This window comes from Stegodyphus dumicola, chromosome 1 (assembly GCF_044657685.1).
Source record: "Stegodyphus dumicola isolate Sdum_Otavi_A_Nest chromosome 1, ASM4465768v1".
Lineage (NCBI taxonomy): Eukaryota > Metazoa > Arthropoda > Arachnida > Araneae > Eresidae > Stegodyphus > Stegodyphus dumicola.
The window spans coordinates 287,771,242-287,797,625 of NC_140768.1; the positions used below are offsets into that span (position 1 = coordinate 287,771,242).

The window sequence follows — 26,384 nt, forward strand, 5'->3', positions numbered from 1 at the left end:
AAAGGGCGTTAGCCCAGAAGGTCTTATAATTTCGTTTTGGCGTTTTGCGTAGAAAACTAAATTGTTGCCACCAAATATTATCGCCCTGTTTTATATTTAAAGAAATTAAACAATGAAGAATCTGCATAAATGTATGTATGTTTCTTGCATTATGATAAAACGGCGGTACCTAGATCCATCCAATTTTGAATAACGTAAACCCGAATATGGGCATCTGGAAGCCCAAATTTGAATGTATTATCTATTTCATATTTTGTAAAGCATTTATGAGTTTTTGATTAAGAAACTCAATGATTTCAAAGCGAGCAATGGCAACACTGTACGGGGAAAAAAAAATCTATCTGCAGCGCTCGAGACTGTGTATCGGAAATTCTCGAGATATGCTCTTTTAAAATTGTTTTGCGATATTGCTGTTAAATTGAATTTTATAGTTTAAGTGCGAAGAACATGATATTTAATTAATGAAGGTAACACACAAAATGTTAAAAAAACGTCCCTTTGGGCATAATATAAAATCTGACAGATTTCAGATTTTTTTTCCTTAAATTTTAGATTTAAATTAGCATAATTAGAATAAATAGCAAGCACTTCTTATTATCATTGAAATGATTGTATTAAAATGCTTAAAGCATGTGTAAATAGTCATAATATTTGGTTCGTCTCACTAATCTGGATCTTTTCTAATTCCTTCAAAATTTTGTTTAACCTGTTGCATAGGAAATGGACATAGTTAATCTGGGTTCGTTGTTACCACAGGTGCTTGATTTTTTTATGCATGCAAATGCTTAACCTCAACTCACTATCGTACTCATGATAGAAAATTCTATGTAGGCAAAAGTGGCATAACCTCTTCATAATAGCGCTTCATCACAAATGTGTTTCAACATTTCATAAGTTGGCCATTGAAAACAGAAACCTTCATACGGGTGCCCAGCTCTCATGAAGATCAGTTTCTAACTCATAAAAAGTAACCTTCCTAAGGTTGTGTTATCATATTTGTATCGAGAGACTGCTATGCAAATGGAGCTTTTATTTACGATTCTGTTTAGCAGAGAAAATGAAAATTCAGTTTATACAGTGGTTCTCACATTTCTATGAAAATGACTTTTTTCAGGTTAGAAATTGTGTAAGAAACTATTCCATTTCCCCATGTGTGATCTCGTGGTGTAAGTGGTTAGCATACTGTAAGTCACGGATTGGTAACGACTTCCAGTTAAGGTTACTGGGGTTTGAATTTTGTTCCTCATCATTACAAGACCATTTATATAATCTTCACTAGCACAGAACATCTAATTCGCAAAATCTTAAAGAGGAGGAAAATTCTTTTCCAAAACGTTAAATAAATCTGCTATTATACTCACATTTAAGATGAATGCACAAAAGACTTGTTCTTTTTGTTGCGCTAGGCTATAGGTTTATCTAATAGGTTATAGGATGAGTTTGCATAAATCCATCCTTATCCTTATAACTTCCCTGTGGAAAGGAAGCTCCCTCTCTTCAGTTCCCACTAACTTCTCAAGTGGACTTTTGGTTCGACAATGCTTTAAGTGTCTCTCGCTGCAAAGATACTATATATTGGTAAACATTCACACCTTATCCGGAATTAAGCCCGGGACTAACAGCCAGTATAGCCAACCGATATACCGATTAGGGTGGCACAGAGAAATGTAAATATTAATAAAAGTATATATAATATATATATAGTGCAATATTGAACTACTAGTGTTTAGCAAATTATCCAACTCGTTCATTGATAAGCTCACAGACTATTATTCATGCACAAATGTAAATATCACTAATATTTTCAAGGCCTACCAGCGGCTGAACGGATAAAATCGCTAAACATTGGTATTTCGGTTGGAGTTAAATCCCGGTTGGCAACAAGAGTGCTTTCGCCGTTTCCCCTATATGTAGCATGAATATGAGCCAATTTTCCCTAGAAAATCCTTCCCGAAAGCATCCTTTCCATTAGGCACATCCATTGTATGCTTTATTGTGATCTAATTCATCAGATCAACTAACATTTTGAATAATTACAAATAATTACAAATAATTAAAAAATTCTTATGAAGTCAAATAAGTTTAAGGAAATGTATTTTGAGGCAAACTAAAAAAAAAATCTAAATACTTTAGTCAAACTTTAGGCTACGTGTTAGAAGAGAGCTCTTTGAAGAAATAAATATGAAAATTGATGATTGGCCATTTTAGAATATTGGCCGAAATTAAAGAAAATGAATGATTGGCCGTCAATATGAAAATATTACAGGCCCACCGGCGGCCGAGCGGTAAAGTCGCTGAACACTGGTAGTTCGGGGATTCTATTCTTGCGAACGGGCTGCCTGCGTATGTGTTTTCGTACTTTTCCCCATGTGTGACGTGTATATGAGCCAGTCCCCCTTAGAAAGTCCACCACTAGACACGAGACGTCCGACACGAGACGGAAGAAAGGCGTCCCTCCCTTCCGTCTCGTGTCTATGGGCGAAACGTATAAATAAATAAATTAAAAAAAAATTTAATAGTTTATTTCGAAATTAAAATGTTATTTTTATTCTAACTATCTGCCCCTTCTTTAATTTTATATATTTAGTTAGTTAACCAGTTAAGAATTTTTATATGAAACCAAAGTCAAGATTGATTTTTTTTAAAGCTACATTCGGGCATCCCAAAATGTCGCAGATCTCGGGCAACGATTGAGGTATGCTTGGCAGAATGGATCGCAGGATGAGATTAAGAATCTTTTATAACTCCCTACCTCAATATTTACTAGCTTGCATCGCCGGTAGCATGGGAGAGAGGGTTTATCAATAACTGATTTGAACATTCAGTATGCCACTGCTAGCCATTGATGAGTCCTATGGACTTGAGTATTTAATCATTTCATTACCTGTGTATGAGTTTTACGCGCATTTAGTTGCAATAGAAACAGGTTGGGTACAGCAGACCATCTGAGGTAAATTTTTCAGAGGATGAATGCTTACATGAACTTCCGAAGTTATTAAGCTTAACGTTATAATGATAGGAAATTTTCTAAAGTGCAGATGTACTGAACTTTTTCTTTCTTTGAAACCTGAATTTGGGACATAAGTACTGAAAAATTTGATCGCTATTGGACACCAAGAAAGTTGACAGAATAACTTGCACAACGATAAACATTTAAAGTAATAAAATAATTTAATATATTTACAAATATATATATATATATATATATATATTTACAAATAATAAAATATATAAATATATTTACAAATATATATATATATATATCACAACGGTCAGATTAATTTTTTCGTGCATAAGCAACTGTTCCAGCATTAATCTTGGCTGTTTTTTCACGTGTTTACAGTTTTTTTTCCAGTTTTTCCAGACTAATTTCTTCTTATTTATGTAATACTGTGTTAAAATATTTCGTGGAGCTACAGCTCCTGGTCATTTTTTAGCAAGATCGCTGCAATATTTCTACCTACTACTTTTATTTCATATCTTTTTGCAGCATTATGCGCAAAAGTTTTTGAGACCAAATAGGTCTTACGTCTAATTACCAGTTAGCTTTACATTTTCTTTTTCAATATATATATATATTACATTACGTTCAAAGGGGCCTTTTTTTAACGTTTTTTGGGTTACCTTTATTTATTAAATATCATTTTCTTAAAAAATAAAATTCAGTTAAACACCAATATCGCAAAATAATTTTAAAATGAGCATATCTTTAGAATTTCCGATACACAGTCTCGCGCGCTAGAGATAAAAAATCTCTCTCTCTCTCTCTTTTTTTTTTTTTTTTTTTGGCCGTACAGTCTTGCCATTGTTCGTTTTGAAATCGTTGAGTTTGTTAATCAAACATTTGTTAATGTTTTACGAAATATGAAATAGATAATAAAACAAATTCCAAATTTGGGCTTCCAGATGCCCATATTCGGCTGGAAACGTACGTTATTTAAAATTTGATGGTTCTCTGTACCGTCGTTTTATCACAATGCGAGAAACATACATACATTTATATGAAGATTCTTCATTATTTAATTTCTTTAAATATTACAGAGCTGTAATATCTGGTGGCAGCAGTTTGAAAAGTGAACCGGCATTTAATGTTTTCAACGCAAAATGCCAAAACGAAATTAATAGCCCTTCTGGGGTAACGCCCTTTTGGCTAAAAATTTCGTTTTATAATTCATTAAGTTCATTTCACTGTTGTTTTTGTTACAGAGGTTACATTCATTAAATTCATTCTTAGTTTCATCATAATTCATAAAGCTGAATTATTTAAAGCGTGAGCTTTTAAAAAAATTGACTAACATTTTATACAACAAAATAGTAATACCCGTATTTCTAATGATACATGTGTAAAGGTTCTATAATAGTAAATGTTCCTAACGATATTTGTATAGGGATTCCTAACGATATCCATTTTGTCATATAAACGCAAGTTTTTTAAATCACATAGTGTGTGCTGTGATTGATTCATCTTCCCACTGGTTTCTATACTCACTTTAAGGATTTTAGTTCTGCATTCTGTAGTTATTATAGCTCTCACTTTCGAAAATGGCCTCAACACAAACAGAAATAATAGACATTTTTGTTTATTAACATTGGCAACAGTAGTGCGGTTTTTAAAAAATGAGACATTTGACGCCGTCTGTAATTCTTTTAAAGTATCGTCTGTGATTTTGTCTCGATATGTTGTGTTTGCAGCTACGTTTGTTTTTGTGTTCGTTGTAAGAATTGTAAAAATAAAAGTGTTTGCTACAAAAATCTTCTAGTACTGCTTGAAGATATTCGTCCTCAAAAGCTCGTCCCGGATTTTCGGGACGGAAGTAGGGAAGAAGGAAGGGTAAGTAAAACCTTTTTTCTAAATTTCGAAGTTTTGAAATGAAAAATTTAGTTATATTATTTCAACACTTGCAATGTTTGCACAATTCGCAAGTTTTGCAGGAACACAGCGTTCAGTAGTTGAATGGATGAGAGTAATGCCGAAATTATCGCGTGGAGCGATGATAGTAATACCACGATTATTGCATGGAGCGTGACGTCTCCGGCTTAATAAGAATATTGTCACACAGACACATAACGTTAACAATTCCTGACCGTTGATACCCCGAAGGGGTCAGAAAAATCTAGATGAGACTTCATCATACAAAGGTAGCAGAAATTTAAAATTCTGTTTCCGCATTCAATATCCAAAGTGTTTATAAAAGCTTTTTGCTCAGTAATTTTAATCATCTTACATTCTTTGGTAAACTGTATACGATATTCTTCGACAAACTGTGTGAATTTCCTGAAGAAGTTATTGATTTTTTCATCCACATTAAATTAATCTCCGTTTTTTTTTTTGGAGTTTTAGTCTGAGCACTGCACATGTGAAGCAACATTTTTTTTTTTTCAGTCGTTGGGATGTTATAATTCTGGACATAATTGTCAGCAGATTTCATCGGTCACCTAGGTAACTTTTTATCATTCTCAGTGCGAGTTTTGAGGTATAATTCACATTTTTTTGATGAGGCCACGTGATCCAGCTAATAGGGGACAAATATTGGCTTCTCTTTAGGGAGAGTACATGTGTAGACCTAATGGCTTTGACTACACTTCAGGGCGAGTTGTTGTGAAAGATCTGGCCATGGACAAATCTCTGACAACAAAAGCAAACCAAGGCATTTTTATCCACTATGCAGCGTCTAATTCTAACATGCAAATCCAAAACCGTTTTCTTGCGAGTAGATGCCTCTGCCTTTTTCCGTTCTTTTCACCGAAACGAAACATACAGGAAACTTCGTCACGGTATCGTGAATTTTCTTCGTTAACTAAGTAAATTTTATCATAAAAAATCCATTGGCAATATGTTCCGTCTCGATTTCTATGGTGTCAAGAGTCAGCTGGTTTTCGATTCCGATTGGAGTCGAAGAAAAGAGTAATTTTATCTCTGTTAAGTTTACAGGATATCCTTGTGTTATACGTTCAGAGGAAAGGCTTCGCATCTCTTTCCAAGGAAAGTCCGGTCTCGGATAAACTAATGGAGAAAGCGCTCGAAACTCTTAATGAACAACTTATGATGCAGAGCTGATACTTATTTAACCAATAGGAATGATTCAATGTCAAGCAGCTTGTTCCTTTCCTCGATCTTGATTGGCACACCTCTCAATACAGCTCATGGCCCAAAGCTGATTTTGAGGCGGAAAGTAAAGTTGCTTTTAATACAGTTTTCGTGACACATTGCTGAGTGGTCAACGGCCATACCATGCTGAAAGTACCGGTTCTCGTCCGATCATTGCTGAGTGTGACAGGCGTTTTAATCCTCACTTAGAAGAGAACTTTATTAATGGGATATTATTCTTATAAGCAAGTATTGATAATTTTGTCTTTTAGGGACCATAAAATAATGGCTAGGAAGTGATATCATATTATTACATAAATTAATTTATATTACGCATAGTTTGATGTAATATTATTTTTGAATTCCATTGACCTTTTCTAGGCCGGTGTTAGAAACGAAACTTGCGATGGAGTTTGCGAGGCAATCTCACCTGACATTGAAAAACATCTCTTCTGTCCCAGACTGCATCCCTTGTCTTTCTGCAACGAAAGGTGAGAGCAACACACTTCCTGAAGCGTTTATTCACCCAGCAGTAGAGAAGTGGATTGATGGCACTATTCACATGCCCTAGAAGTAATCCGAACGGAAGAAACATAGATAGGTGCATATCCACATTTCCACTCACCTATAATAAAGAAATAGAAGAAATTTTGTTACTGAATCCATTCATAAGTAATTTTGCCACAATTGTGAGGGCAAGCTGCATATATCAGGCAAGGGTTTTTTAAGGTGCTAGTAGATGTAGATGACTCTCAAGACAATCATGTCCAACTGCAAGTCTGAATTGTGTTCATGCTCTTGCATACGGTTTATCTACTATGTTTAAAGCCAAAATGTCTTTTCAGCTCTTAGAAGAGGTTCATTCCACGAAAGTTCTAAGATTTTACGAATATAAAATTTTGTAGAATGGTAAAATCTCTATTTTCAACTGATAATTTATCCTTATGCCTCTGTTCGCATGCATATAGATCTACTTATTTCTATAGATATTGCGTTGAACAAGAATTCATTAGAAACAAACGGCTCTACCCTTCATCTCCAAATGCTCAAGAAGAAATTGGCATTCAATCTTCTGAGAAGACGGAGTTTCACTTACTGCGGTAGCACGTAAGTTAACCCTAGAATCTGATAATGTGGCCACACTGTTGGTGAACAACAAACTGTAAAACGTTTGCTCAATGTTTAACAGTTATATACCTGGTGGCAAAGCAAATATTCAATTAAATTTATGACACCATATTTTATGTCTGTGAAGTCCTTACCTGAAAGTCAAGAAGTAAAGTGGCAATATTATATGGTACCCAGCAGATAGCAAATACTGTTGTCAGTATAAGAAATCGTTTGGCCACTAACTTTCTTCTTTCCATAATATTCTGAATCCGAAAGGAAACCGACTGAAATGAAGGTGAAAAAATATTATTTTAATAATAAATAATAATAAATAAATGCAGATAAAACAAATGATATAAATAATGGGGAAAAAATTAAAGATATTGCTTTTATGAAACATTATTTTACATAATGTTAAATAATATTTTGCATAATTCTGTCATTAAGATTACCACCTATTTTATCTTTTGGGCGAATATATTATTTCTGTTAAGATTATGGTTAATGAATTAATTAATTTCTTGTTACTATATCGATGATTGATAATCATGACATTTTTAGATTATTAAGCAGCTAAATAAAATTCATGCTGTTCATAAAATAAGTGAGTAAATTTTACCTCTTGCTTTAGTTTTTTTTAACCCTTGAATAGCAAATCGTTGTCTGGCGAGGTTTTGTTTTCAATATATTTTAATTGAAATGCGTTATGCTTAATTTTATGAAACACAAATACATTACAAATATTTTTGTAGTTTGTCAAACATGCGGTATACTTATAAGTAATTAATTATTTACATGTGAAGAAGTTTTTATTTTCTACTAAAAGGGCTTTTATTGAAGTTTCAACTCTAAACCAGAATAGGAGGTTCATCTGACGTTTAAAATGCCACCGTAGTTAGTATGTTGACTAATGAAGGCTGATTACCATGACAGTTGGCTTGGATTTAAATTCCGTGCAAGGCTTGAATATTTGTGACTGCAGTATCTTTTCGGAAAAAGGATTTTAAAGTCCTGCTTAAAGTTTTAAAGTCCTTTAAAAGGATCTGAAAACTCTTTTGTAATGTTAATTGCAAGGAAGGAAGATGCAGCTCACAGTCTACCTCTCAGGCGCTATCGATCTAGGATGGGACGGAGTTGAGAAAAGTCGCACTGTTACTTTGGTTGTTCGAGGTCTATGACAAACAACAGGCGTAGCTCTTGATCCATTGATGATTGATCCAAGCCATTTCAGGTTGGACATTGAATTGGTAATAAAATTATATGGCTGTTTGTGACTGTAATGTCTGTAAAAGTGTTCACTTAAATTTCAAAAGTTCATTTTGGGTAGTTAGTGGTATGGGAAGATTACAGATCACATTATACTCCTTGAGGTGCTCTTAATCTGAATCAGGAAGGAGCTGGGCAAAGTTCGATTTTATCTTTGGTGCTCAAGGTATAGGTTGGGTTTTAATGAAAGTTTTCAACCACCGCAAATATCTTCTGCGCGAACAGTTTGCCTTGGCGTGTTTAATCAAATTTTGTCAAACGAAGTTTGGCATTTGAAAGAAAGAGACTTGCTTTAGAACACTGTTGTGAAATTTCTAATAAATATATCGTTATCATCAAGTATAAGATGTCTGAAATGGAACTATCATGCTACCAGATTGGAACCCTAATTTACTTCCAGTTCTGCTACAAAAAGTCAGCTGCAGAATGGCATGAAATCATGTGTACAGCTTTAGGTATTAAATATTGCATCGTATGACACTGTGAAGGTTTGGGTACCGAAAGTTCAAAAACAAGGACTATGACATTCAAGAAGCAGGGCGCTCTGGCCGGCCTACTGATGTTGATGAGGCCCGCCTGCGATAACTTGTGGGAAAGAATCAGTATACCAATTGAGATCTTTCTAAGATGTTAAACGTTAGTGCCATGTCTATTATTCGCGCTATGCCTCGTATAAACTTGACGTACAAGTTCAATCGCTGGGTGTCGTATGAGCTGACTCAAGCAGATAGACGTTATTCAAGTCTGCATTAATCAGCTCGAATATCAACGCAAGAATAAAATTCTGAACTGGACTGTCACTTGTGATGAAAAGTGGATTTACTTCAACAATACAGGCCGAAAATGAGGTTGGTCTGCGCCGGGTGAGCCCATCGACAGCGTCGCAAAGCGCAGTTTGACTAACAAAAAGATCATGCTTTGTAGCTGGTGCGATTGCCGTGGTATTATCCACAAAGGGTATCTGGAAAAAGGTAAAACCATCGACAGTAAGGTGCACAGCGAGGTGCTAGTCCGTGCTGACGCTGCTAGCTAGGGAAAACATCGTTCCGGCACAGAGAGGTAATATTCCACAAAGATAATGCAAGACCACAGTCTGTATTCACCTGCTGGACTCTATACGGACTAGAATGGGATTTTTTTGCTACACCCTTTTGCTACACCCACTGTATAGCCCCGACATCGTTCCTTCGGACTCTACCTTTTTTCACACTTGCAGCTACATTTTGCTGGTGCTATCTTCCGTTCTGCACAAGACGTCCGAAATGTGGTTGAATTGGTTTATGTCTTGGCCTCCAAGTTTCTGGGCTGAAGGCTTTGCAAAACTACCAAAATGTTGGCAGAAAATCATAGATTTGGGCTGTGATTACTACCGGCACTAAACGTACTGCTTTTCGTGTGTCTCTTTCTTACATTATTAAGAAAGTGTTTTTCGCCTAAAACTTTCGTTACAACTAATAACCAGCAGCAGGCATACTTCTTGACTTCCTGATGACGCCGTTCACTGAAAATGGACATCGGATCAATAATAGCAACATCAATTATAAATCTGAAATTTCCTGTTTAAAAGCTGACTTTAATCCTGAGAACGAGAGCGCCGAAAACTAGTCTTGAAATTTAAGTCTTCCTGCCCCCAGTCGTAACTTGTGCAGTCTAAATTAATTACTCAGTCGTAACCTGTGCAGTTCTTCTGTCAAACTCTAGTAGTAAAAGTATATGCTAAAAATTTTCTGCTTTTACTTTTTACATACGGTAATCTTATTTAAATTAATGGTATAATTCTTAAATAATCTAGTGTATATTTTAAACATAAAATCTTTAGTATTAATGATTTGAACATAAAACTGCACTTTGCAGATCTCTCAACTCTGAATTATAATATAGACGTGTTTGAAACACACGCTTTTCTTTATTTTATTCTGAATAAATTTGCGTTAATATGGAATGATTAAAAATATGGTAGAAACAAAGCGATTAAAATCTTAACTGCTTAATAAAACTCAAAATGAAATGTTACAGAGAAAACGTAAAAACAGAATTGGAAATAATGAAATCTTTTATGTGTAAATGAAAAATTTTTCGCTTTGAAAGCCTTCTACTCAGAGAATTAAAAAAAAATATAAGATGAAGAAGTTGTGTTTAATTTCAGAGTAAATTTCTTTTGAAATAAAGGCGTAAGGATTGACAATCTCATGGGAAATCATCGTTTCGGTTTCTGGTTCTGTAATTAATATATTAGTCATTTACTCTTCGACAGTTTTCCTTTTGAAAAATCTTCTTTCATCTGATTCTTTGTGTGGAAATTCTGAGTCACAAACCGCTCGTCTTTAGAGTCCAAGACAAATGTAAATAGTTCGTTTATTTCACTTACGCAGATTTTAATCTTTTGACTTTTAATCTTTTAATATTTGACGATCTTTATTATGAAATCGTGTCTTTAATCAACGACTCAATAATTTTTATTGTGAAACTGAGAAATGTAAGCAGAAAATGATCAGAAAGTTTATAACAGAAATATAAATTAAGACTTTTCACTAAAGTGGAAGAAAGATACTGTCATGGAACATGAATGATTTTATATATACTGTATTTAAGATTTGTTTATTGATAGTCTCGATTTAATCAACTTAGAAGAAATAAAGGAACAACTTATTTTCTGTTTTAATTTATCCTGAAATTTTATGTGTTAAAAGATGTAACAGGTATGTTTACACGCTTGATTTTTCATTCTAATTCATCTGATATCGAACAGTGTACTTCTGGCATTTAAAACTGTAACACCATATAGAAATCAGTTGATTGACTTGAAATTTGTATAATTGTATAATTTGTATAATAAGCCATCGAAAAGATGACTATACAGCGTCTATACAAATAATAAATACACAATACACCTAGCCTCGGTATAAAGCTAAAGAAGAAAGGAGGGCTTTTTCCCATGTAGGCATTTGTATTTCGTTTTTCTTTTTCTTAGTAAAAGGGTGTAAGAACTACAGAGTGTGCCCATATTTGATTGTTAGAAAATGATAATGTACCGTGATTGTGGATTATTTTGCTAAAAACCTGGTACTCTTGCTATTGGAAATCCGACTCCTGTCATACGAACATGGAACCGAATAGGTCCGGAAACGATGACTTCAAGATAATTTCGTTACACCAATGCCCGAGAAGACAGACATTTTGGGTGAACAGACAGACATACAGGTCTTAGCGACTGTACTGTCACGACATTCATCCCATCACAAGAAATACGGTGTGTAGCAAGGCAAGACGTGTCTGCATGTATGGTGAGACTTTGTTTTGACGAACGTAGACGGTTTTCATGCCAGCCATAGTTGTGACTCATTTCAAAGGCACAATACAGGAACCTACGACTGAAGTGATGCATTGAACGGCCCAACATGAATGCATAAATGGCGTACCACAATCTACAAGTCCAGGCTCAGTAACCATGCGTCTGTTTTCTAAGCCGAGTCGTTGGCACTCGAGTAGGCGATACTATAAGCACGCAGCCAAAATCACGACCACGTTTCTTTTTTCACAGATAGCATGAGCATCATTTAAGGACTTAATAAAAAAGGCTCCCAAGATCTCCATATATCATCACTCGAGGAGATCATCAACATCCTGGTTAAATCTTAAGATTGTCTCACTCAGCGAGGTCATCAAGGTCTGCAGGGCAATGAAAGAGCAGACGTCCTAGCGAAGGAGACAATCTCATATATCACCACGGATACCGACGTTCCGTAATCCGAAGAAGTAGCGAGGAATTTGATTTACGACGCCTACAATGACGCCTACAACGCCTACTTTGGCAAGAAAGCTGGCATAAATGCGGATACCGGAAGGTTCATTCACTCTGTTTCCAAACGTCACAACAAAGAGGCTCAAAACAGAATTCTTCTTACTCCAAGCATATAACCACGGCAGATTCCCCAGCTCGGTTCTTCAGACAGGATGTCAGCTGTACTTGTGGCACCCGAGCACACCTGGCGACTGCTATTCATTACCTCAAAAGTGCAAGCACGCTGTGTACTACCCTCATTCAGCCTTTTAACATTAAATGCTACAACGAGCTCTTTTTCGACTATTTTACAAGTCAATCAACAAAATTAACAAAACAATTATATTTGAAAATTCTCCAGGACCAGCCTCGATGGTTTAAGCACCGAATCAGCTTCCTCAGCACTCCTTTTTTCATTTTTACTTTGGCAGCAAAGGAGGATGGTTTCGTGGTTTAAACCTCGAATTATTGTAATACTTGTTTAAGTCTTATTGTACCTCATTTCACCTCAAATTATTGTAACGTAATAAACCGATTTTTCAAAGTAAGTTCAGAATGACATCAAAAATTGCAAATTTGGCGATTAAGTAGTCCGAACAATTTTCATCGTACGGGAGTTAAATTTCTTGTAATTTTATTTTTTCATAACAAGTATAAAAATTTCCCAAATATAAGTATAGGGACTGGGAAACCGCATTAACAGTCCGATTTTGTTATCTGTCCAAAGTTAATTATTATTATTATTTTTTAAAATATGACACTGCCAATTTTCGTCATTTAAACACTTCTGTATTTTTGCTGCACTTCATTCCAACTTATTTTCTCGAATTATTGTAATTTGAGTAACCAATCCATCAAGGCAAGTTGCAAATGTTATCAGAATTTGCAAAATTTTGAAATTAAATATCCCAACTAATTTCGTCATTTAATACATTTCTGTAATTGAAAGTATATGACTACGACCAACGAATGCGAAATGACGGCCGGCTAAGGACTTAGAAGCCCTATAAGGGTATAGGTGTATATATATATATATACACGTATGGTACTGACGAATGTAATAAAAAACGGAGGTGCAAAATTAGATGTCATAACTGTCTCATATACAAAATTTCTACGACTAATAGTTTTCAATTTATGAAGGATACATACATACGTATGCACGTACGTACAGATGGCACGAAAAACATCTATTTTGAACCATTTTAAGTCCATTTTACAATCCGTTTTGGGAAACAGAGCGATTTCTTCTGTCCGTAAAGTCGTCATAAGCAACAACACACACACACACACACACACACACACACACACACACACACACAAAAAAAAAAAAAAAAAAAAAAAAAAAAAAAAAAAAAAAAAAAAACTACGCCTGAAGGGGGCTCGGGAACGGTCAAAATGCATACTGCAGTTAAAATATGGTACCCGAAATGTTTTGCGATTACAATATTTCCTTTTTACTTCGTGCAAGGAAGTAAAAAGGATGTAATATGGCCAGAAAATAGAAATCATCTTAAGGATAAGACAATGGATAGTGTAGGTGTTTCTTCAATATAATTTTGCAAATCCGAAACCTAATTTAGAGCTTCGACACATTGTAGACGTGCGCATACTCTTGGAGTTTCCTCTTTTTTTTGGGGGGGGGGAGGGGTTGCTTGAAGCGACAGAAGATGTTTATTGGCGTAAATTTTGAACTGTACTTGCACAACAGATTTAATGTCCCCCCCTTGTTCTTGTGCATCTAAAGCCAGATGAAAATCGATTCCTCGCAACAGCCTTTTTTGAATTTAACTTCGTTTTTCTTGCCTTATATGCAACACATATTTGTTTTGAGAAAAATATACCCTAAGCATGCTACTTTTTGCACTTGTAAATAGTCTTATCAGTCTTTTAAAAATAAGTTAGGAAGCATTTTCTTTTTCTTTTCTTTTTTTTTTTTTTTTTTTTTTTTTTTTTTTTGTAAAACATGTATCGGTTCGTTTCTCATTTTATAATTTGCAATATGATTTTTTTGCAAAATAATTATCTTTCTCCGAACACTTAAAGAGATACATGGATTGCTTTAGAATAATTCTTTAAACGTTTCATTTCATTTCGTCTAATTATTCATTCGATGCAAACAAATTTAACTGAAGTTATGCTCATATTGAAAATAAAATTATCAGGTGGAGGAATTCAAATGAAAGTTAATCCCATTGGCCTAATAAGTGCCTACCAGTGGCTGCCAGATTCAGTTCCTAACAAAGAAATAGGACCAATTCACTCTTTCGTCATGGTCGAGAAAACTTCTACATAGATGATTGAAAGGAAAATTACAACTGGCTTGATCGCTAAAACATTATTTTTATTTCGAACAGGAAAAATTCTTCAGAAAAATATTTTTGCTTAAATTGGTACCACATCAAGAATGCTAGACGCGCTCGACGATTTCTGTATACGCAGTTTACCATTATGATCTTTGTTGCTGATCTTTGTTTTAATCATGAGCAGCGATTAAACTAAAGATTTTGCAGTGCAGAAAAACTGCAGGGAAAGAATGATGTAGCAAGCTGCAGAATGACGTAAAATGGTTCAAAGCGTATCCTTGAAGCAAGGATGTGTTTAATTAAAACTTACGAATTCAATGGTCTATTGCCGATTGGTTCCAATTAAATTTAATAATTTTGTTTCATATTTTATATTTACACACACATATATATATGTCTGTAGAATAATTAAATGAAAAGTTATCTCCTATGAAATATGAAGTGAAATTAAATAGCAAATGTGAAAATTAAAAATTGGAATTCGTAAAAAATTAAATTGGAATCGTTAATAATAATAATAAAAAAAAAGACATTGCATTTACATTATAATGCAAAAATAATGACTAAAATTAAGAATAAAAACAATGTAAAATCCATACTTCAATTCTAATTCTAAATTTCTATTCAATTTTATAAAATTCCAAATCCAAATCTTAAAATGGCTCAGATATGTGAAATGAGTGGGGATCTTTCTATGGAATCAGCAATAATTCTATTGTTTTTCGTCTTTATTTTTCCGTTATTTGAGTCTTTACTTTTACTTTTTTTTTTTTTTATTAACGATTCTAATTTAATTATTTACAAATTCCAATTTTTACAATAGTACACATTTACTAATTTCACTTCACATTTCATAGGAGATAAATTTTCCATTTAGTTATTCTCTATAAATTTTTTATTTGCAATAATAACGCAGGATTTTACTTTTTAAATAAATTTTGAAATTCATTAATTTTAAAGAAGAATCAAAAGGATTCAGCAGGTTTATAAATAAAAACAATAACAAATATATAAAGCTTTGTAAAAGTAAGCCTAAGTAAGGAATATATTGATATTTTGTTGGAATGTTTTAAAACAGAGAAAACTTTTATTTTTAAAAAAAGTTTTTTCAAAACTCTTCTAACTTAAATTTCGTAAATTTAATTTATTTTCTGTATGAAATGTTTATTTATGAACAACAAGAATAAGGATAGTAATATGTGTTATATATTAATGCATAAGCCCGTAATTTTGTGCACGAATTCAGGAAATAATGCTACAAAATAAAATGGTATAGCTTCAGAGCATATGAGTGATTAAGTTCTTTTTATTTCATTTGGTTTCAATAAAATCTACAGGCCTGCCGAGAATTAGAAGCGAATCAAAATCAAAAATCGCTGAAGAAACCGCTGAGCACATCGAATAGTCAAAGTAATATAATTCAAGAGAACATCTCTTAAGAGATAACAAAGAAATTCGAATGCATTGATAGATTCTGGGCTACTAATTCGTATTCACTTTCAGTGCTACTCTTGAAACACTGGTCATATTTCTGCAAAATAAATTCCATTGAATAAGGAGATTCGTTCCATATTTCCACTTCAGTTCTCTTCGAAGGTTAGCAAGAGATATCACCTTTCCTGTGCGTGACTGCAGCTGGAATGCGTGACTGAAATTCTAAAGCTCCAATTTTAGTCAAGAACTGCATAAAAGATCTAGACTGCAGGCTTTTCTTGATACTTAAACTAAGAACTTATCTTTTCACAAAGCTGTCAAAAATCAGTCAACTTTCGATCAAATTTTAGTTTGTTTTACTTAGAACTCTCGAAATTCAAGTTCGGCAAGTAATAAATTACATGGTTGTATTGATAAAATCTTTTAAGTGTTGCTGTTCCTGCACATAGATTTAGGTTTATGTTATAATTATAGTTAGATATTTAGGTTATAACTGTAGTTAGATATTATAGGGGTTTTAGGTTACAGTTATAGTTCTGTTTCTAGGAATTTTTTTTTTTTTTTAAACAGAGAGCAAATAGTTTAAATGATAGAAATTAAATCACATTAGTTGGGAAATTTGAATATCCAGACTAGTATGTCATTTATTAGGATATATTCACACTATGGTTTATATTATAATAATATCATATTTATAAAAAGGCTTCTGAGTAGCCGAATGCATAAAATCACTGAATATTGGTATTTCGATCTTAGTACGAGAGCTGCTTGATCTATATGATTTTTTCATGCAAAAGGTAAACATAAGTCATTTTACAGAAATTCCCATGAAGACATTCCTTCTCCTATGCAGATAACTCTTGAGTGCTTTGCCATGTTCAGTTAAATAAAAAAGAAAACGTCACAAATTTCAGTATCATAAGAATTTAGAAATGGAAAAAATCTTAGAGATTCACAAAGTTTCTTTCTTTCTTTCTTTCTTTTTTCTTTTTCTTTTTCTTTCTTTTCTTTTTTTTTTTTTTTTTCCAATTTGCAAGGAAAAAGTGCCGTGCTGTCACAATGAACTGCTAGAACAGCTTCATTTTTAATACAATAAAAGATTCGCTTGTCAGATTCGATGCACTGGATAATTAAGAACTTTTCAGTTTGTCTTGGAACCAGAGGCCTCTAAGCGACCTTCCTGGAGTTATCTTACACTGGGACAATGTTACTGTCTAGATCACATGCAAAGCTTATTATGTCATCTATAAAATCTTCCTAAGCTTGCACGATCGTGTGTTCCTTTTTCCATCGAGCATGTGTAGAACAAGATTGCTTAAAGATGGGCTCGTATGTCAGCACTCGCAGCTATCTCTGAGGCATTTTGTGAATGCGTACTGGAATTCGCATGAAGTGACATTTCATTTACAGACCATCTAGGGCATGAGAAACTATCTTCTGTCAATATGATATTCTTTCTGTTCCAAAGTCTGTCAAGTATTCATTACTGTCTTGCTTTGCATTGAGGTATTTCATGTATACTTTCAGAATAATGTCAGTCGAATGTACACTGCGGGGAAAAAAACAAGGACAGTTCTATATCTCCCGTTCTACTGGGCCGATTGACAAAATTCAACTTGCGTTTTTCATGCCTCGAAAGCGCGACTTAGGATATATATTAGATTTATATATAGTATTGTTCTAACATAGCTATTTTGACACAAAAGGGGACTTTTCTGAAATAACATACCAATTGTTTTCGATATTTCAATTCCACGACTCAAACTATGCCTAAATACTAAATTGTGTAAAATTTGGTGCGAAATTTACGGAGAAATTCAAAAATTTATCTTCGCACATTGTTTTCTTTTTGCGTCAAGAATAATTCACTTGGCGAACTTCTTAATATATGGCAACCTAATTTTCTTTCCCTTCCATTCTGCAATAGCTGAAAAAAAGTCAAAGCGTTTCTACATTCTAATAATTTTTAGAAAGTGCCTAAACCACATTTGATACTATTATCGCTTTCAACAAATATGCCAAATTTCAAAACGCACCAATATATAAATCAATTCACGTATATCTTCGGAAATTTTGAATAAAAAGCTATAATGTTTTGCAGGTATGCTTAAAAATACATCTACTTTAAGATTATGGTAAAACGTTTCTAGATTATAATTCAATTTTTTTTTTCGAAAAATTTATAAAAATTATTTAAAAATACAAATTTAAAAAATAAATCAGGCAAATGGGCGAGTGTTGTTTGGAATGAGCCTAAATTTCGGAAGGTGAAGGCGAGAATCAAATAAGTTTAATAAAAAAAAAAAGGTTATTATAAATATATACCAAACTCAATTAATATTGAGGAGCTAAAATTTTGAGAGCTTATTTTTTAAAAAAAACTACTCGTGCGATTTTTACAAAACATGGCAGTTTGGCGTAATTTGAGTCGTAGAATTGAAATATGGAAAAACAATTGGCATGCCATTTCAGAAAAACTCCGATTTTGTGTCAAAATACCTATATTAGAACAAGCTGTATATAAATCTAATACAAATCTTAAGTTGCGCTTTCGAGACATGAAAAATACTAGTTGAATGTCGCGAATCGGCCCAGTAGAACGGGAGATATAGAACTGTCACCCCCTTTTGTTTTCGCAGTGTACTTTACTTTTCACGACTTGCTTTTAACAGTTCCTTTTATATATGCTACATCCACTTTCAAGGAATATTTGGCGCTCATCCTATTTGTATACTCAGCTGAACTTAAACATCATCATCATTTCGCACGTTAAACAACCGGTTGTCGAATCTGTTGTCTATCCGATAACTCTTTCTTTGCACAGCAGATTCATTGAATTTGCAAGTATTATTCAGACTGAGCTATTGTTAATTATCAATATATGAATCTTGAAATAATTTGGTATTATTTCTGAATTCTGAGAAAATTTTAAGAAATTTCTGCCAAATTAAACTTGAAATTAATCTCTCGAGCATAATGGAAGTCGATTACAAAGTCTTTGAAAGAAATTAATATATATGAAAATTAGTAAACCTTTATGTACATTGTATATTGCTCTTAAAGCACCTTTTGTTGTTCCGAAGAGCAGAAAATATTATCCAATTAATAAAGAAATGCTTAATTGCTTGATGCTTGATTGCTAATCCCAAATGCTTGATTTAATTTTCTCTAGTTTTTTAACTGTAAATTAAATATTCTCAGATCTTCACAAAGATTTGTGAAGATCTTTATGAATCTCAAATCTTCACAGAGATTTTTGAAGATTTGGAAATGTTCCCAAATCTTCATAAAACAGAGAAACTATTTTTATGCGTAACCTAATAGTCTGAAAATATTTTAAGATTGCCTGATAATTTCGTTTCCGGTATCATCTCTCCCTTAACAAAATTAAAATTCTCAGTCTAATTCGAATTTGTAAGAGTTGAAAAAGTCTCTAGTGTAAAGAATGCCCGGATACTTTATGTGAAAAATGTATTTTTTTATTAATTTCTTTTTGAATTTTTAAATCAGATGGAATAGCAATAAAAAAAAATGTCGATACCTGTTTACTACCATGTCCTTCTGTTCTGTTGAGACCGCTTCCTCTTCCACAGAGCCTTACTCCTATTCTGCAATAAGCAGCAGCCATGGTGGCTCCAGGAATCACGAAGACAAGAGTGAACGTCGCAAAGGCGAAACCTTCTCTAGCCGATGATGTTGACCAATTCTCCACGCAATACACGAAAGATAACTCACGACTATGACAATAACAAAAGTGTTAAGACATTACCCTCAGACATTACATGAATTTTTCTTAAAAATATTTCAGTTTGTTTACATTGACATTCAGTTTTTTACCTCCATCCCCAAAGTCGTATGTGGCAGTTTTTTATCAGCGCTGGTTTGACCTGCTTTCTTCTATAAACTATTAAGGGAAAGAACTGCTTCAGGATGAAGAAAAACTATATATCTCCTACCTGTGTGTTGCACCGTCACCACCGAAAGAACAAGGCCTTGGCACTGGCATCTTGGCGTCACTTGTAAAGAGTAAAGGAAAGAACGCGCTCGCACCTAGTTAATGCTGTGTAAGTCAAATGAGACTGTTTCGCTTGTTAAAAATCCCCCTCATCCAGCATCGACATTAACATTATAGTAATTGAGCGGGTTTCTTTTTATATTTTCAGATGTAAGACAATTACTATAAATTTGTTTTTAAATTTTAAGTTGTTTTTAAATAATTCATATTTTGTTGCAATACGTGCACTTGATAAACAATTCTATAGCATAGCAAATGTGACAAGATTCGTAAAAATGTTCATTGAAACAGCTTGATATTTAACATTTGTTTCCATTCAAACATTATTTATTTGAAACACTGTAGTTATTCAGCATAATAAATAATAAGTAGATATGATATATAATTCACGCAGTTCTGAACTTTGAGTACTAACTTCGGAATCATCATTAGATCAGTCAAGAATAACACATAATAATACCCTAAAAACTGCTGCAAAATTATTTTCAAAATTTTAAGATGTTTCAGAGCCCTCCACAATCGGTATTGCTTACACTTCTAAAACATTTACATACATAGGGACAAACAGAATACCAAATAAGGTAGAAGATATAGATATGTGATGAATAACGAATACCTTCCTTTTCACGAATAAGATTTGAGAGTTGTACTACAATGAATGCTACAGTCTTCCGCTGATCGTCATTATTAAGTTTTGAATATACGTACAAATAGCTGTTTTTATAACATTATAAAACAAATCTTCGTTTCGTGGCTTATAAATATTTAACAAAGCATCTGAAATTTCATAAAAACTGTTTACATCATTTATTACTTTAGGATATGGCTTATATGTTATTTTAAACTCTGAGTTGCCACTAAGAACACTGCGCTTTAAATTTATGTTACTATAATTTTATGTATCAATACCACTATATCATAATACTTCTGTGCACGGAAAAATTTAATTTAACTTTATGTCTGCTGGTCGAATTGCTTGTTTTTGTGTAGAAACTCTTAATTTTAACTGTAAAAATATTTGTTTTTAACTGCATTTGGTGTTTTATATTTTTCTGTATTTTACAACTTTTAATCCTTTGCGGCACAGTGTGTCCGGTCTGAACTTATCTAAAAATTTCTTTCTGTACGCGCAGAAAAACTGAATGAAAAAGGATTTATCGGTTACTATAGGTTACTCTGAACCTTCTTTATTTATAGCAGATGGCAGCTCAACACAAAACAGTCCATATATTTTAGCCATGTTTAGTTTTTTAAGACCCTCATTTTTCAAAGAAATCTTCCAGATTCTTTTTAGGGTATAAAAGGAATTGTTTGAAAAGAAATTTCTATGTTATTTTTTTTTGGCTGTATGATAATCTCTTTATTCTATATTAGTTTTCAATTTTTACCTTGAAATCTTACCTAAAATCAAACGGCGAACACTAGATGTGCCCACACAGGGCTCACCGATAATCTAGGACAACTGAGAGTCTGTATTCTTTTTTTCTCCGCATCTCATCGACAGTTCATTGACAACAATGTTCGTTTCAGCACGCTTTTCGAAGCTCTACTCAATCAGTGTGCCCACTTTGGGCACACCCAGTAAAAGATAAGTGCTATCTTCACAAAATTTTACTTGTGTACTCCTATAGGCCTAATTCAACAGCCTACCTTTTTTTTTTTTTTTTTTTTTTTTTTTTTTTTTTTTTTTTTTTGCGTGCCAGAAAGGGTTAATGAAGATGCTTTGAGATTTTATGTGCCGTTTAATGATGTTTTAATGAAGATGTTTTGAGCTTTTATGTGTTTATATTGGGTCAGTAAATAAGTTCGTGCGCATTAAGAGTATGCGTGGAATTCACTATGACGCATTTACTAAAACAATACAGTTTTGAACCTGTTGAAACTTGTCATCGTTTGACTAACATATTATTCACTTTATCACCAATTTTCGTAAATATCGAACCCATTTTAGTACCCTTAGAAGATAAATATAGATAATCAGTACAAACGTACTAAGCTACATTTTTTATTTTCGTGTGGTGAATCTGCCAGGTTTGCAGCTATAAAAATTAGTAGTGTACATATTGAACACACTATTAGTGTAAGGACTGCCCAGAAATGGTTTAAAAAATTTAAAGTTGGAAAAAGCAGCATTGATGATGAACCCCATTCAGGACGTTTTGAACCGCTAGAACCAAATGAAGCGATTAATTCAGAAGTTTACAGTGAACAACTTTCCCGTCTGAACTCAGAATTGATCAAAAAACGCCCACGATTGGTGAATATCAAGAAAGTGTTGTTTCATCATGATAACGCTGGACCGCTCGAACAACGCTGCAAAAAAATTAGTGAATTTAATTGGGAGCTTTTGCCACATCCTGCTTACTCCCTAGATATTGCCCCAAGTGATTTTCACTTATTTCGTGCCTTACAAAATTTTTTACTGGGAAAAAATTAAATTCTGAACAGGATGTACACAACGAACTTTCAAGTTTTTTTTTGCATCAAAACCAGAGTCTTTCTACAGCAATGCATAAAAAAGCTGCCTGTAAGATGGCGAGACATTGTAGATATTGGAGGAAAATATATAATTGATTAAAATGTTAAATTGTGTTTTTTTATATTATTTAAAAATTTACCAAAAAATGCGCACGAATTTATGGACTGACCTAATATATACCGCGAAGTGAGAACTGAATTAATTGAATAAGAAATATATCTCTAATGAAATTCGAGGAAATAAGAATAAATGAAGTGCAGCAAAAAAAAAAAAAAAAATGTGTATAATTTAATAGGTCGTACAAGGAAATTATGTGGTGTTCACATCAGATATTTAAAAAAAATTATTCCACGGCATTAGGAATATTATTAGTTCTCTAATATTTAATTATTTAATTAACCAGGCTCATGCCAAGTGATCTTGATTTCTTTTTCGTCGGTCTCTATTTCTTTTGCTGTCTGTGGATTCAAAGGATTATTCAAAGGATATTATCATTTCGTCATCTGACTCTTCCTCAGTTTTTCATTTTTATCACTTTTTCAATCCATTCAATAAATTCGTTTTCGGAAAACAGAAATAATGAATTGTTCGAAGGAAGACTTTCAACCAATTTCCACAACACAGCATGTTTGGTGATTGGAGTATCAGTATTTTCTACTCCTTCGATAAAATTTTGCTTCGCGGATATTTGGCCACATTTTTCGTAAGAAATTTTATAATATTGCTCTGTTTAATATTTTCATGAAAACGCAGCCACGGAAATTGCATCTTTTGTACTGAAATGCTTATGAGGGCTCAATGTAAATTAAACCGTGTCTAATGTAAATTAAATTGAAGTGACATAATTGAATGACACTGCCGACATTCATTTGGTTTTAAAGTGGTAAACAAAATTCAGTAGATTCAGATGGCCAGAGATCGAATAAAATTTTATCTACGGATATACAATATCTTCAACTCTTTATTTACACATACTTATTACTCTTATTTACATATACATATGAACTCATAAATAAATCTCACGGGGAGGGAGAATTGATCTTGACGTTTCGATTGGCAATAACGTTTTAAGTTGCAAGGGCAACATTTTTTAACCTATTTTAGGTATTAAACTGTAAGGTTTATCCTAAGGTTATAACAGTTAATTTTAGTTAAAGCTACTTTCCTGTCCTTTCTAAATTTCAGCTTACAATTTCCTTCCAGAACGTGTTTTCAGAATCGCCGTTAAATGCAAATGAAGTGCAAGTACTTAAAGTTGAAGTTCTACTAACTTTATTAAAAAGCTAGAGATTCTGACTAGCGCGCGTTCGCCTTTCGGCTGTACTCTCTCTAAAGCTATTTCTACGCTCGGCCTTATTTCAGGCCCTTGATAGCTTTGTTGTTTAGTTAGCATTAAGGGGCCAACTCTTGTAGAACCTTGATAGCTTCGGATATATCTCTTTAGTTAAGTTAAATTTTATTCTTAGTATTCCTGAGTTCAAATCCAAGTGGAGGCTTTGCTGTAAACTCCAAGAAGCAGTCAACTGTTAAATTTATTTTGAATAATAAAGGGTAATTAACCCTTCGCAAGTTTACGTTTCTATCTTTCTGAACTAAGCGATTATTCGCTTACCAGTTCTTAAGGTTCCACACATTTAGCTGTACATTCTAGGTTGGAACATTACAAAACAAAAGATAGAATTTAAATTTAAACTCTAACGATCTGAGCCCACAACTCCGCTACTACTAAATTAATTTTAGTCGAAGACACATTAGCGCTAAAGATAAGATGGCAACAAAATAGTTTCGGTGCGGCGGGCTGAGGTTGCGAACTATTTCTCTAGACTTAAATTCTCGCAAGTTTACTAACTAACTTTATAACTTCCAAAGATGTTTAGTTAACTAACATTACTTGTTCTCAAACCTAATGACTGACCATAAGAAGTTAACTACAACGGTTGGTGCGTTATCGCTCCTTTTAATACTTACTATGAAACGCAAAACAAAATTAAAAAGGTTTCATTTATTTAACTATGGCAAAGCATCAAGAGCTATCTGCCTAAGGGGAGGTATACCTTCGTCGAAGACGTTCTGAGGGAAACTGGCTCCATACAAGTTACACATGGGAAAAACCTCGAAAATGCAGCCAGGCGGCTCGCGGGATTCGAACCTCGGACAGAACTACCAGTGTTCAACGATTTTACCGTTCGGCCAATGGTGGGTCTCTGAAACTTGGAGGTCAAAGAGCATTGTTATATACTACTTGCATTATTAGTAAAACAAACAACAAAACAAATTATATGCAACTTAATAACCAAACAAATAAAGCGCCTTCTTGCCGATTACCAGTTGCACCGATTAACAACTAAGCTACAGTCATCGACGGGCATATTCACAAAGCCTACAGACCATTTCTCTACGGGCTGCTCTCATTGGAGGAAACATCTGCTTGGCGGTCATATTTGGAATGGCGAGTTATCGCCCTGTAGGCGTAGTAATTAACGCAAAACAAACGTTATTTCATTCGATATTATTTTAGTTTATGAATGAAAGCTTAGAGGAATTGTGTGGAATATATTTTAAATAATCTACTGATATTATTAATAGTTTATTTGTATTTGAATTTAAACTTTTAAAAGTACGTAATTGTTTTACAAGAAAAAAGTGTTTACAAGGAGATAGCATACGCACTTTTTCGTCATTTCTGTTGTGTAAATTTCCATAGCGCATTAATTTATAAAGGAATATTAAAAAATTAACCAAAGGAAAACATTCAGTAAACATTTAAGGGCGTCGGATACCTATTCTTTTTACCTAAATTATGAGTAAGTATAACTAAAATTATATTTTATTCCATTATGCGCTATTTCTACTGAAATGCTTTTCGGGATCTTGGATAGTAATCTTGCTACTGGTACCTACTACAAAGAGTACAAACCAGTAAATAAAAATAAGAAAAATTAAAATTAACAAAAATAGAAAAAATAAAGGCGTTTAATTTTTAACACCACACCCGAAGGCGAAAAGACAAATAATGACAAAGTCATTCAATAAAGTTAGAATAAAAATTAATCCGTGCAAAGCAGAGTTTATGAAGGCTACGAGTGGGGATAGAACCGGCGATCTAGAAGCATGAGAATTTTTCCCGCGCTCGTTACCACTGAACTGCGGTTTCGCCAATGAATTGTGCCCACTTTTTGGTACACGACTCTCAAATGCAAATTGTAAAGGCGATGAACTAAAAGTCGCCAGCCAAGCACTAGATTCTGTAACCCTACGTTTCCTGTTTTAACCAATCGGAGCAAACAGCAGAAGAAACGGTCTGTAGGCTTTGTGAATAAGCCATCGACGGGTTCCCATTTCCAAAAATTTAGTCACGCTTGCAGTACCTTTCAGTCAGACGGATTCTAACACTTATTGTATCATCTAACTTTGGTTGCCATGATTTTCTACTTTGTGGACGGCTCAGAGCCGTCCACGGTTCGGGGCTCGAATCTCGGCGAAAGGGTCGGCTTCATGGCATTTTCTTAGTTTTCTCCATGTGTAACGTGTATATGTTCCAGTTTCCCTTAGAAGGTTCTTCACGAAGGCATCCCTCATCTTAGGCAAATAGCCCTCGTGTAATTTGCCATAATCAAATAAACCAAACCTTACAATGAACAGCAATGCAATGGCTAGAGTTGTACCGAGATCCTGGTTAAGATTATATCCTAGTTTAAACTTACGCCGTTTGTCGTACAGTTTTCAGAAACTTCTATTCTGAGAGAGTAATGTGTTGAGACGAGACATAACGGAAAGAAATTAATGTTAAGTTAGTAAAACTAAATAAAAAATTCTTTTGCATTATTGGTGCACTAGATGAAACAATAGAAATGAAGTAAAGATTGAAGATAAGAAATAACAGCTTAGTTAAAATAAACCCTACA

At 33.7% G+C, this 26,384-nt stretch overlaps 1 protein-coding gene across 1 annotated transcript in view; it reads right to left on the reverse strand.

Moving 5' to 3' along the window:
* The window catches only part of LOC118196613 (QRFP-like peptide receptor), a 165,223-nt gene that overhangs the window by 4,203 nt on the left and 134,636 nt on the right, over window positions 1–26,384 (reverse strand). Inside the window, exons 5-7 of the mRNA XM_085812046.1 lie at window positions 19,527–19,722; window positions 7,351–7,482; window positions 6,519–6,713 (exon numbers count right to left, since the gene is read on the reverse strand). Of these exons, the coding sequence (XP_085668172.1) occupies window positions 6,519–6,713; window positions 7,351–7,482; window positions 19,527–19,722 (523 nt within the window). The remainder of the gene's footprint in view (window positions 1–6,518; window positions 6,714–7,350; window positions 7,483–19,526; window positions 19,723–26,384) is intronic.